This window comes from Bos indicus, chromosome 2, assembly GCF_029378745.1.
Source record: "Bos indicus isolate NIAB-ARS_2022 breed Sahiwal x Tharparkar chromosome 2, NIAB-ARS_B.indTharparkar_mat_pri_1.0, whole genome shotgun sequence".
Lineage (NCBI taxonomy): Eukaryota > Metazoa > Chordata > Mammalia > Artiodactyla > Bovidae > Bos > Bos indicus.
In genome coordinates this window covers 26401019-26415379 of record NC_091761.1, presented here as the reverse complement: position 1 = coordinate 26415379, position 14361 = coordinate 26401019, and the positions used below count along the sequence as shown (strand labels likewise).

At 35.6% G+C, this 14361-nt stretch overlaps 1 protein-coding gene across 1 annotated transcript in view; it reads left to right on the top strand.

Annotated features, from left to right (window-relative positions):
• The window catches only part of UBR3 (ubiquitin protein ligase E3 component n-recognin 3), a 205850-nt gene that overhangs the window by 66743 nt on the left and 124746 nt on the right, over positions 1–14361 (top strand). The window contains exons 9-11 of the mRNA XM_070803519.1: positions 4201–4380; positions 4965–5098; positions 11221–11307. Coding sequence (XP_070659620.1) covers positions 4201–4380; positions 4965–5098; positions 11221–11307 — 401 coding nt within the window. The remainder of the gene's footprint in view (positions 1–4200; positions 4381–4964; positions 5099–11220; positions 11308–14361) is intronic.

Genomic DNA, 14361 nt, shown 5'->3' with positions numbered 1-14361 from the left:
GTCAATGTTGGTGTTTCTTGGCACTTGGTCTTGCTATCTCTGTGTTTTTTACTTTTCCCGTATTTTCTGAAATTGTATTACATAGTCTTCATTGCTTTCTATGTATACTTTCTTCTATTAGTCTGTCCTGAAAATTCTTATGCAGATTGAATATTCCAAAAGCTAAATAGCTACAAGTAGCATTGCTAAGGTCTTTAAATATAAATGTATTTTTTCTAGCAACAAACTACATAATTTCTAAGCCAAGTCTAACACTATCTTTAGCTCCAATGCTGTTTTTGTTTCCTCTTTCTAAAGTATGTAACATTTCATGGTACATATTTACTGGTTTTCTAAGAACACCATATGTTTTTCTTGTTTTTACATGAAGAGTATTGGAATGAGCTTTAAATATATTGAATTAGCTAGAGATATTACCCAAGTTCTCTATGCTTTTTAGTTTGTAACAGCCTCTGTCTAGCTTTTGTATGCATTGTCATTAGACAGTGTTTGAAAATTTTGTCTATACTGTTAGTAAATGTAGGAGCTGATACAATGAGTATTCACATGGCCACAGCAATAACTGAAGATTAAAAGGAAAAAGCCTCTAGTAGTACTTGACCCCTTCCTTATACTTTTACTTTCTTATACTTTTCCATATCCCTGAAATTTTACAGTTTGTCCTGTGAAATTGTCTGTGTAGAATGGAACTTTAAACCGTGTGTTGCATAACTGTAGTAATGTCTGTAGTTGCTCATAATGCCAGATTGATCATCCTTCCTGAATATTATATTATTTATTGAACTATATTCTTTGGATGTCCGCAGGCACCTCACACACACAATGTCAACACCAAAAACTCATTCTCTGTCTATGAAGTTCTGCTTCTTTCCTATTACCTGTGTGTGTGTGTCTATAAGTTTGTGTGTGTTAGTGCTCAGGTTGCTGTTTTGGCACCACACTAACCATCTACAGAGCTGCCCAACCTAAAACCTAGGAGTCAGTTTTGACTTCTTACTCTTTATAGATATAGTGACCATCACCAGGTCTGTCATTTAAATCCTTTAAATATATTAGAATAACCAGTTCTTTTCATTTCTGCTCTTTATGCCAGTACCGTAGTTCAAGCCATTGCCATCTCTAGGCCTTATATTACTAGTCATCAGCACTCTTCTATAATCACTCTCCACACTAAACATCTATTCATGTCCTCTCTTGCTTAAAACCCCCTCTGTGGCTTGCCATTCTCGTCTCATGAACTGCAAACTGCTAAGGCTGATTTATAAGGCCATCTAGACTCACTGGTGCCACTTAACCTCTGCATTCTTTGTCCAGTAGTTCCAATCTTTTTTATACAGCTTCCTCTACCTAGAATACCTTTTCCTCCTCATGTCTAGTTTGTTTGGCTAATCACAATTTCTACATCATTCTGTAGAATGATGTATAATCTCAGTATAAACATCATTTCATCAGGAAACTCTTTTTCCTAAATTGTAGACCAGCTTTATTTGTTCTTAGGACTTCTTGTACTCTTTCTCTTACAGCCCTACCATGCTGTATCTTCTTATATTAATCTCAGCAGAGAAAGAGACTGTATAAAATCTTGATTTACTTTCCACTTTATTTTCAGAGCTTACTAGAATGCTGGACTCTCGGTAGGAACTCAGTAAGTATTTGTTGCTGAGTGACTGCAAGGAGATCCAACCAGTCCATTCTAAAGGAGATCAGTCCTGGGTGTTCTTTGGAAGGAATGATGCTGAAGCTGAAACTCCAGTCCTTTGGCCACCTCATGCGAAGAATTGACACTCTGATGCTGGGAGGGATTGGGGGCAGGAGGAGAAGGGGATGACAGAGGATGAGATGGCTGGATGGCATCACTGACTCGATGGACGTGAGTTTGAGTGAACTCCGGGAGTTGGTGATGGACAGGGAGGCCTGGTGTGCTGCAATTCATGGGGTCGCAAAGAGTCAGACACGACTGAGCGACTGAACTGAATAATCATCTAACACCGAATCACTGCTGTCCCTGTATCTATATTTGGAAAAGTATCAGTTGGATAAAAATAGAAGTTCTAGTCATTTTGTTTCATTATAGATTCCAAGGTATTTTTCACAAGGACAGTAGTGTATTTAAAGCAGTGTCAGGAAAATAGTGATTTTGATTAATTGTATTTTGCTTGTTCATCCTCTGATTTCAATTAAACAGTGATTCTCAATGTTTATAAAAGTTAAAAAAATCTCGGCATCCCTAAGCTCTGTCCCATCAAAATCAACTGCTCACTCACTCATAATGGCTGTAGCTGTCAGAGAACATTTCCAAATCTTCAGTTCAGTCGCTCAGTCGTGTCCGACTCTTTGTGATCCCATGAACTGCAGCATGCCAGGCCTCCCTGTCCATCACCAACTCCTGGAGTTTACTCAAACTCATGTCCATTGAGTCGGTGGTGCCCTCCAGCCGTCTCATCCTCCATCGTCCCCTTCTCTTTCAGCCCTCAATCTTTTCCAGCATCAGGGTCTTTTCAAATGAGTTAGCTCTTCGCATGAGGTGGCCAAAGTACTGGAGTTTCAGCTTCAACATTAGTCCTTCCAAAGAACACCCAGGACTGATCTCCTTTAGGATGGATGAGTTGGATCTCCTTGCAGTCCAAGGGACTCTCAAGAGTCTTCTCCATCACCACAGTTCAAAAGCATCAATTCTTTGGCGCTCAGCTTTCTTTATAGTCCAACTCTCATATCTATACATGACCACTGGAAAAACCATAGCCTTGACTAGACGGACCTTTGTTGGCAAAGTAATGTCTCTGCTTTTTAATATGCTGTCTAGGTTGGTTATAACTTTCCTTCCAAGGAGTAAGCGTCTTTTAATTTCATGGCTGCAATCACCATCTGCAGTGATTTTGGAGCCCCCCAAAATAAAGTCTGTCACTGTTTCCAAATCTTAGGTGTAGGTAATTTGTAAAACCTCCCTTATCTCCATTTCCTCATTCAGCTATACCCTCTCTCATTCTATTGTGGGTCCTGTTTCATATGTTGTTAAGTTTGAGTTCGGTAAAATAATTTCATGGAATGAAACCTAAATTTAATTTATAGAAATATGGAGTCCAGTAGAAGCCCTCTTCACTGATGAGTTTGACAATAGGGTGGTTAGTTAGAAAGTTGATTAGAGTGAGGAATTGTTTAAAAATGATACATAGATATCTGAAACAGAGGATTTTAACTTAAATCATAAGAATGGTTGTTTGTTCTCCAGTTTTTTCATTTTGGGCAAAGCATTTGTAAGTTATTGTATTCTTTACTGGAATTCTCTTTTATCCTTCTTGTATATACTACATTTGTAAAGCAGGACCTGTGATTTCCATTTTCAGTTTCTTTAAAGTAGAATAAGAACATAAACATTTTTATGAAACAGTCTGAGTTTTGAAAGTCTTCTGTACTCTTATGATTTTTCTCCTCCAAGATTTTCTTAAGAACTTTTATTGTCTTTCAAAAGCTTATGATCCAGCTTTTATAATAGCTCTATTTATGCATTTGCGTTTTATCAGATTATATACTTGTGATTTAAATTTTATGATTATAATACAAAGAACAATTAGTATGAACAGAAACAAAACAGACTCTGGATAAGCATATACCTTGGGTCTTGTGTAGTCTGGAATAGGCTCAACTTTGAGCATTCTTTGTATTATGGGTATTAATGTGTTTTACAGTAGGAACGGGGGGCTTGTTTGTCCAGTGAATCAGTTAAGGTGGAATAGGGAAATAGGTCAAGAGAGCTAATACATACATGCTATAACTTCTAATAGTAAAGATTTTATACAAGCCTAATCCTCCCCATCGCTTCCTTCCAATGATGTGTTTAAACTTTGAGGCTTTTTTTTTTTTTTAAGGCTTAAGAAGTTTATGTATGTATTTTATAGTTTCATAACTCAATATTGTGTAATATGTTTGACAGGTATTAATAATAATTGTAATGATGTGCTAAGTGTTATGTTAATGTTTCATTTAATTGCCTTAATATATGTGTTTTTTCCCCATTTTTATAGGTGAGGAAATTGATTCAGAGTTATGTAATATACCTGAAGCCATATAGGTATTAAATGTCAGGTTGGGGTTTGACTTTAGGTGACTCTGATTCTAAAATATATAATCTTTATCATTGATAATCAGGCTATTTTTTTTAAGCTGATTTTTTTTGGGTGTATGTGTTTGTGTCTGTTTTAGATGAAGAAAATAGTTTACACGTTGTAGTGAATTGTGGAGAAGCATTGCTGAAGAATAACACTTATTGGCCTCTTGTCAGTGATTTTATTAATATCCTTTCTCATCAAAGTGTGGCTAAGAGATTTTTGGAGGACCATGGTTTGTTAGTGACATGGATGAACTTTGTATCTTTCTTTCAAGGTATGAATTTCAGTTTTTTTCTTATTTATTTATTTTTAGTTTGCAAAATTACTAATAGTAAACTATCAGACACTAATTAAAAGATAATAAATAGCACATCATTCAGTTACATGTGAAATGTCTCATTTTAATTGATATTTGTAAGTATTAATAAAGTGCTCATGAAACATATCAGAGTTATGAAAAAAGTCAAACTATTATATAGGAAATAGCAGTGTAATTTTAAAAAGCATTTTAAAGCATTAATCTAGAAATTTTCTTATAAGAAAGATTGTTAACACTTCCATAAAAAGTTCAACCAGTGCCAATTAAAATAGTTTTGAGTTTATTTAATATATTCAATTATATTATATAAGAAAGAGATAATTCACAAAATGTTTTTAAGAAAGTCTAGTTTATAAAGAATTCTGAAAGGACCAGACTATTTTATTTTTAATAATTTATTAATTTCTGTACATATTTTGTCATTTATGCCATTTGTGAACATTAAAATCTGTTTGGTATGAGGAAGTATTTTACTTAATTTTGAGTGTAGGTGTTTGTTTCCATTCGGCATGGTTTATATCTGTTTTAATTTTTGTAAGGTATGAACTTAAATAAGCGAGAACTAAATGAGCATGTGGAGTTTGAATCTCAGACCTACTATGCTGCCTTTGCTGCTGAACTTGAAGCCTGTGCACAGCCAATGTGGGGACTCTTATCACACTGTAAAGTTAGGGTATGTTGAAAATATTTTTGTTAATTTCTGTATTTACCTTTAAAATAATTTTAAGAAGAAGATTTGTGGAAACATTGACTTGTTTACTTGTATGTAATAATATGCAGTGTTTAATTTTGAATTCAGCTCTGTGAAAGTTGACCTAAGACAGTAATTATTATTCTTAGGTAGGTTGGACTTGATTTATGTAAATGAATTATCAGATCTTTCTAGCCTTCCCTTACTGTAAATAGTCTTTGTAGCTTCACATTCATCTTTATTGTTTCATTTTATCCATTATCAGTTAGTTACCTAATGTTTCTTATCTTTCAGGGGATGAGGATAAACTGCAATAAAGTTTACACTTTTAAGATTCCAAGAACAAAATCAATATACATTTCATGCAATTCCTGTTTGTTTGTGAAAAGAACCTAAGAGTATATAACAACAACATAAATTCTTATAATTGATTAAGAAACGTGAAGTCCCATCTGACTCTTTGAGACCCCATAGACTATAGCCTACTAGGCTTCTCAGTCCATGGAATTTTCCAGGCAAGAGTACCGGAGTGGGTTGCCATTTCCTTCTCCAGGGGATCTTCCCAACCTAGGGATCAAACCCCGGTATCCCGCACTGCAGGCAGGCGCTTTACCGTCTGAGCCACCAGAGAAGCCCGGCTCACTTATAATTGCATGTGTTTTTGTCTTTCTATAAAAATACATATATTTACCTTTGCATTTTAAAGTATTGGTTTGATGGGTCTCCAGAATCCTTGAATAGTTCAGAAAAATGTTATCTCCTGGCCCTATGAAACTAAGGACTTAAGATTTTGCTGTATGGATCGCATGAAGTCCTACCTGCTAGCCTGTACCAGTAAGCATGCTGCAAAAGATTGTATAGTGCTTTTGGTTCTGCCTCTTTCAACTTAGGTGACTTGGTCAACTCATTTAAAACTATTTGAACTTCTCAGACTTTTTCTTTTAAAAACCTAAAGGGAACAAAACAGAAATGGGACAGCAAAGCCTGCTCTTACTCACAGGGTTATTATGAGACTCTTCTACATATATTCTTTAAATGTATGTGTTTCTTTAAGTGGCTTTCTATTTTCTCTCATGACTCCAGCTTTCTCTTAATACAGATGACTCACAACTTTGTTACAGGCTAGCCAGGTTCAAATTTCCAATAGCTCTGGTTATTCAGTGTAGAATGTCAGAATATTCTGGTATTCTCCTTATAGGTACATGAGTTTTCTCAGGTTCCTAACTAACTTTTTAAAAACATGTGTCTATACTGTGTCCTTTATGTCATTTTATGTATGGTGTTATAAATGATGCAGCTTTCCAATATAGAAACCTCCCCAGCTGTGTTCAAACTATAATCAGATACCGTGAATTCTCTCTTTTGTCCAGAAATGTCTCTCTCTACCACTTCTTTCCTCTGTTTTATTTATGTCAGTATTTAAAAAATCTGGGTTGTTAAGGTAACTTCTTAACTGATTTTTCTGCCTCTAGAGTCTTCCTACTCCAGTCTTTCCTAATATCTAAGTTACTTCTGAGCTCTGTGCTTATTTCTCCTTTGCTTAAAAATCATTCACATTCCTTTCTGTCTACAGGATAGTGTCCATATTTCCTGTAGAGGGATTTAAGAACTTCAACAATTTGTCTTCAATGTATTTGTCATAATTTGCCTTCCTATACCCCATCTACCTCCATGCCTTCATTGGCTTGATTACTATTCCTCAGCATGCAGTTCCTTTCTTGATTTCAGTGCTTTTGTTCAAATTAGTCCTTTTTTTTTTGACATATGCGCTCATTCTTTCTGCTTAGTCCAGTGCTTCTCTTACATGAGAATCATCTGGGAAGCTTAAAAAATATATGTGCTTAAGTGTCACTGCTACAGATTTTGACTTGTTTGGTGTACAGCAGGATCTTGGCAGCAGTTCTAACTGGAATGAAAAGCCATTAGTATTAGCTTTTCAGAGGTTGTATTCAAAGACTCAGCTGACATGTAATCTGCTCATTTTAACTTCTTTCAGATTTATGATTCTAGTCTCTGTTTTTATAGTACCTCCTTTAATCTCCATTGTAGCATTTATTAAAAAAAAAAAACCCTGTCATCTAATATGAGATTTGTTTGTTCATTTATTTGAAAAAAAAAAAAGTCTGTTGAACGCTGTTCTATGCCAGATGCTATCTAGATGTTTGGGTTTTGGGTGTCAGACAAATCAAATAGATGTGGTTCTTGCTCTATGGAGCAGTCTAGTAGTGGAGATAGACATTAAGTAAGTAAGCACGTAGACTTGTTTTGTAAGCGTTTGTAAATATTCTACAGGAAAATATCAGGTTACTGTGAGAATGACGAGTGTGGAGACTGATGGATTTGAGGATCAGGGAAGGCCTTTTTGAAGAAAAAATATGAAGAAGCCAGCTATATGAATAAAAGTGGGATTAGGGCTGGTAGTAGGGGAGATGGTATGAAATAACCTACCCCTAATAAGAAAGTAATTGGTCTTTTTAAGGAGTTTGTGGCTGGAGCCAGAGAATAAGATGGGATTGGAGAGATAGGCAGAGAGTAGATTATTAATGCAGGTTCTTATAGATCATGTTAATAAGCCTTGGCTTTAATTTTAAGGAGAAGCCAGTGAATATTTTAAAGTAGGGGTTTGATGTGATCAGACTTGTATTTAAAAGTTCCTTCTGTTTGTTTGGAAAGACTGGATTGAGGAGAGTATGGGGAGCATCAAGACTAGTAGCAAATAGACCAGTTAAGATGCTGTGGTAATATTCTAGAAATTTCAGGTTTGAAATTCAAGATGTATTAAAGGTGCATTTTGAATGTTAAAGATGTACTTTCAAGGTAGAACTAAAAGGGCTGGTGATGGAGTGTATGTTATTGATGAGTTAGATAAATTTTTGAGTAGCTATATATGGAGATAATTTTACAGAGATGAAAAAGATAATAGAAAAGTAGGTTTAAAGTTTTCAGAGTTAGATATGTTAAGTTTGAGATGCCTCTGAAACATCCAAGTGGAAATAGTAAATAAGCAGTTGGATATATGAGTTTTGTACTCAAAGAAGTCTGGGCTGGGGTATAACTTTTAGACCCTTGGGAATAAAAATGGCATTTACTGCCAGGGGATGGAATGCAGTCAAGTTGGGAGAAAAGGGAAATGGACTTTGAAGAAAAAGTTAACATTTAAATGTCAGGAAGGGAAAGGAGAAAAAAACAGAAGAGTGCAGCATCATATAAGCCAACAGAAAAGATGCCGCCTTTGGAGAGAGGATTGATCTGATGTTGATATGAAAAGATCAGTATTTTAGGAAGATTATTCTGACAACTGTTTAGGATGCATTTGGATTATAAGACTGAAGCTATGTTTCTGTGATGAAGAGAAATCATTATTTTCAGGCAGTAGTAATTTTTCATTTTTGAAGGCCAGGATTTCATTGTATTTTGGGTCCCTTAATCTAAGAAGTGAAGATGACAGAGAGAAAAATGAGCTCATGTTATCTTGTAATACTTAAGAGAGGAGTTTGTCAGCTAAAGGGACATCTGGGTCTTAGATAAGATGTTCTCTTGTTGAAAGCCTATACTATGCCAGACTTTATTCTTATACTATATTCCTTATGTTATGTTCTTATCTAATCTTCATAGCATCTGTTAAAAGTAGGTAGTATCATCCCTTTTTTTTCAGAGGTTGAGCAACTCGTCCACATTTACACAACTACAAGTAGAAGCTTGAGTTTGAAAACAAATCCATCTGATTTCAGAACCAGTGCTTTTTATCACTTTGCTATAATTGTCTCTTAAAGAGGAATGTCTAGAGTTTTTAGCAGCAGTGTTGTGAGGTTTTAGAACTGTAAACTAGAAAAAAAAGTATTTGAAAAGCTGTTTCTTTGTATTTTTTAATTATAAAATGTAAAACTAAAGGATTAGCAATAAAAAAGGGAACTTCACCTGATAGCTTACTTTCTTTGTATGATTGCCTTGTATGCTATTCGGTTCTTAAAAGTGCTAAGGGATCATTGAACAAGTTATACTAAATTAATAATAGATAGCTTGGATAAAGGGATGGCACATTTCTAGAATGTCACTAGTTTTTGCTTTCTAAACAGGAACAAATAAGCTGTGAAATTTCCATCTAGTGGCAAGCTTTAGATTACTGCAAGCTAGACACAAGTTGAGTCTGGCCATGACTCTTTGGAGCACTTAACCAGCACTTGTCAGATACAGTGCTAGAGCGTGACGTAGAGCGTTGTAAGCACATTGTTTTCATTTGCTTCTTCACAACAGTGACCTGTTTGACAGTGATGGTACCTTTTGTTGACATTGATGCCCTAAAATGTTTTTCTAAAAAACTTTTTATTGAGATAAAATTCTCATAACATGAAGTTCCCCATTTTAATCTTCTTAAACTATACAGTTAAGTAGTTTATAGTATATTCACAAAGTTGTGCTGCTGTCACCACTAATTCCAGAACATTTTTAACCCTGTGCCCCTACCCCCTGCCAAAAAAGAAAACTCAGCCTCTCAGTTCCAACCTTGTCTCATTTCCTGGAAGCCACTAATCTCCTAAATAGTATTCCATAGCATAGGTATATCACACTAATTTGTCCATTCATGGGTTGATTTCAGGTTTTGGCTGCTGTCAGTAATGTTGCTGTGAACATTTGTATAGGTTTTTGTGTAAATACATGTTTTCAACTCTCTTGGGTATATGAGAGTAGGCTTGCTTGGTCATGTGGTAACTCTGTGGGCTTCCCTGGTGACTCAGCTGGTAAAGAATCCACCTGCAGTGTGAGAGACCTGGGTTCTATCCCTGGGTTGGGAAGATGCGCTGGAGAAGGGAATGGCTCCCCACTCCAGTATTCTGGCCTGGGGAATTCCATGGACCATATAGTCCATGGGGTCGCAAAGAGTCGGACATGACTGAGCACCTTTCATTTTCACTTTCATGGTAACTCTGTTTAACTTAAAAACGGCTGCACCATTTTATATTTCTACCAGCTATGTATGAGAGTTTGTTGCTCTATATTCTTGCCAACACTTATTTTACATTTAAAAAATTATAACCATCCAAGTAGGTATAAAGTGGTATCTCATTGTAACTTTGATTTGCATTTTGCTAATGACTGATAGTGTTGGCATCTTTTCTTGTGCTTATTCGTCATTTGTAGATCCTCTTTGGAGAAATGTCTATTCAAATCCTTTGCCTACTTTTTTAAAGAGAGGCTATCATGATTTAATTTTCTGTGTAACTTAATATTTCCCATTTCACTGAATCAATTTCTCCATAAAACATTACAATATTCTTTCGTGTGTGTGTGCTAAGTCACTTCAGTCATGTCCGACTCTTTGCGACCCTATGAACTGTAGCCCGCCAGGCTCCTTTGTCCTAGGGATTCTGTAGGGAAGAATACTGGAACGGGTTGCCATGCCCTCCCCCAAGGGATTTTCCCGACCCTGAGTCGAACTTGAGTCTTTACATTTCTTGCACTGGCAGGCAGGTTCTTTACCACTAGCTCCACCCAGGAAGCCCACAATATTCTTCCACAGTACCCTTATTTTAAGGGGAACATAGTCGTTTGCAAGCTAAGATATTCACAGGCTGTTTATAGAACTCATATGTTCTGCCCTCTTTTTTTTATTGTGGCAAAATATGCATAACATAATTTTTCTTTTTTACTGCTTTAACCCATTTTTAGGTATGCAATTCAGTGACATTAAATACATACATTCTTAGTGTTGTGCAACCATCTATTTCTGGAACTTTTATTTTTATCATTCCAAAAGAAACTCCACCCAATAATAACAGTAGGGAACTTACATTTTTAGGATCTCTTGAAATGGAATCCAATTTACATCACATAAATTTATTTCAGCTTTGATTCATTTTCAGGAATATATTATATAGAGAGTGATATATTGTGTTCTTTAATTTTTATGACTATCACTAATTGTTACTATTAGTTTGTGAAATGATGATTTCTTGAAATGGCAAAGGTGGTTATTTTGAAAATATGTATATTTTATTATTTTACATATATATAATACACATAACCATTTTTATACATTGCATATACTTTGAAGTTGAGCATATATATATTTATATACTGTAAATTTATAAAGCTTATTATTTTAGGAAACTCAAGAATATACCCGAAATGTTGTTAGATATTGCCTTGAAGCTCTTCAAGACTGGTTTGATGCTATTAACTTCGTAGATGAGGTATGTATATTTTTGATTATGTAAAAGCATTTAAGAAAAGTGTTAGATCTCATTTAACCTTGAAAATAATGAATGTCTTTTCATGGGATAAGGGAAAGATGTCAGAATAAGCATAAAATCACTAGGCTTTACAAAAGTGGGAAGTAAGAGACCAATCATTTGTTATTTAGGGGATTCTACAGTACATTAACTATTTGCTTATTTCCTAGAGAAGGATATATTTTTAATGTTATTAAATGTATATTTCTCAGGAGTGAATATCAGTTTCTTTCAGGGAGGAAAAAGTGACAGTGCAAATGTGAATAGAATAGAGGAGATTGATGGGAAAGGTACCACAACTTTATTAATTGGTCAGTGTTCTGTGGGCATGAATAAAAGTAATTGTTATTGATAATGAACTGAGAAGAATTAAGAATTAAAGAAAAAAGAATAAAAGATTAAATAGAATTTGGGAATCAAACAATACGTCTTTTACGATGTTTAAAAGTTTCTTGTTTCTTAAAGTGCTTTGACATACTTGTTTCTGAAAACAACCCTGGTTAAGTAGGGAAGATGTTATTATCCTTTCCTTTTTCATAGATGTAAAATGGAGATACAGAGATATTAAATGACTTGCCTGTAGTTGTATGGCAAACTACTAATAATTCTGGGTCCAGAGCCTACATCTCTCAACTGCTTGTCTGGTAGTATTTCAGCTATACTAGCTGTTGGCAATGGAAAGAGCTTTAGAGTTAGGCATACCTGAGTAAAAATTGTTGCTCTGTCACAAATCAAATAGCTGTGTCTTCTGACAGTGTTTTTGTTTGTTTTAAAGCATTACCGAGTCTCTCTACTCATTTTTTTAAGATAATACTATTAGCCAATGAGGATTGACTAAGAGGCATGGATTTCATATGTGATAAATATTTGTTCTGTCAGCCTGAGAATGGAGGTCAGAAGTTATTGCAATAATCCAGCACAGATGAAGTAAATAATAATTTTTGAACTGAATTAAGACAAATCAAACAATCACTTAGAACACAGGATGGAATAAATTTTTCCAAAAGTGTAGGCCATTTAAGAATCCTGAAATTCTAAATATCATTTATGAGTGTATAGCAGAGGAACATTTATGAGTATATAGCAGAGTAGTTAGAGTCTTCTCTCATGAGAGGAAAGTAGAACATGTGTTGACCCAGCAAATATTTATTGAATGTTTACTATGTTCTAAACACTGGGGATACAGTGATGAAAGGGTTCCTAATTTGAGGAAATAGAAGACAAGTAAATGGCTAATTTGATCAGAATGCTTCTGTATAAAATTCTGACCAGGGTGCTATAGGGGAGAATAGAGTGGAGCATCTCATTTACCCTGAGGGACTCAGGAAAAACTTCCTAGTAGAAATGTCATTTCAGCAAAGTCTTATGGTACGTTAATCCAGTGGGAGCAAGTATATATAGCATTTGAGGCAAAGGGAAAAGCATACACAGAGGCTCTACCTACAGTGTATGAGTTTATATGACAATAGATAAAGCCAAAGAGTCCTATCAAGAGTTGGACAGTTAAAGGAGGTTAAAACTATAGGGAGCCATTAAAAGATGATAAATGGATAAATGATAAATAGGGTTAAAGTAATGTTTCAATAAGACTGCCTCCTGGCAGTATGAAGATTTAATATGCATTTAAAAACAGATTTAAGTAGATGTATTAATTAAGCTTCTTTTCAAAACACTTTTAAGGCAGTCTGATTTAAAGGAGGGATACTTTATTATGAGTACGGAGAGATCGTTCAGGGATCTTATGGCATTCTGGACTTCAGGAACTGAGTGGAAAGCTGAACAAGAGCTCTTGTCTCTTGCTTTTCCTTGCTCTTTCTCCCTCATTCTTTTCTTCTCTTTCTGTAGATTGGTTTTTCTGTGCTTTTTTTTGCCTGTGTTGAACATTATCTTCCTATAATTGCCTTATATTACAGTTTCAGCCATACTCCAAGAATCTCCACAGATGTCTTTAAATCCCAGTTCGGTTTTCAAGTGGGAGAGAACCTCATTGTCCATGATGGGATAGGGATCCCCTGCCCTGATCTAATCAGATGTGACTACTCTAAACTTGACTGTCAGGCTCCAATTCCTGTGTGTATGTATTTAGAAACTGGGGAGGAAGGGACATTCTGGGAATAAGAGGGAGGTTTGTGAGCTAGGCAGATACCACAAAAAGCTTCTTATAGAGGGTAAGGATAGAAGCAAAGGTTAGCACTGAAATCTGGGCACTAAATGTTGAGAGCCTGAGCTAAGGTTGGTTAGAGGCAATGTGGAAAGAGAGGAAAAAGTAGAGTTAAGAGGTACTTAGAAAATCAAACACACTTTGACGCCTTATCAAGTGGAGGAGATTCGAGAGAATCTACATTTCAGATTTGTATTCCTGGGAATTTGCAGAAGAAACACTGAGAAAGATTGAGTTATAGGGCAAAGATGCTGAGTTTGGTCTGGACACAGTGTATTTGTGGTCCCCACGGGTTGTTAATTAAGTGTTGGTGTTCAGTAGATACTTGAATGTAGGGTTTGGAGTTCAGGAGTGAGATTTCTGCTGAGATTTAGTAGTCATCTTGTGTTGGCAGCCAAAGCTATAAACTGAACAAAGTGTCTCAAATGAGAAGAGTAGAAAGCTGAGAATGGAATCTGAGGAACACCTCAGTATATTTGGAAGGAGTGTTAAAAGAGTTTTTCAAGTAGCTTATTTGTGACATTGGACAAAGGGAGATTATGGAGTGTAGAACTGCAGAAGAATGTGTGTTTAGCATATGCTCAAGCCTTAAAAGACAAGATAGAGCCTATGGCTTAGCAGTTAATAGAAATGTGTGTTGGGTACTGTGTTCTTTTACTTGATCCTCACAGTTGTCCATCTGCTTATTATCTTCACTTTATGGATGAGGCAGCTTAGGCATAGTGAAGTAACTTGTTCTCAGTTTTATAGCTATAGGTGGCAGAGTCAGGATTTGAATGCATGCAAACCCAGCTTTTAAGAGCCTGCTCTTCACCACTGTTCTTGATGCCTTCAAAGAAAATTGAAGGAGATTC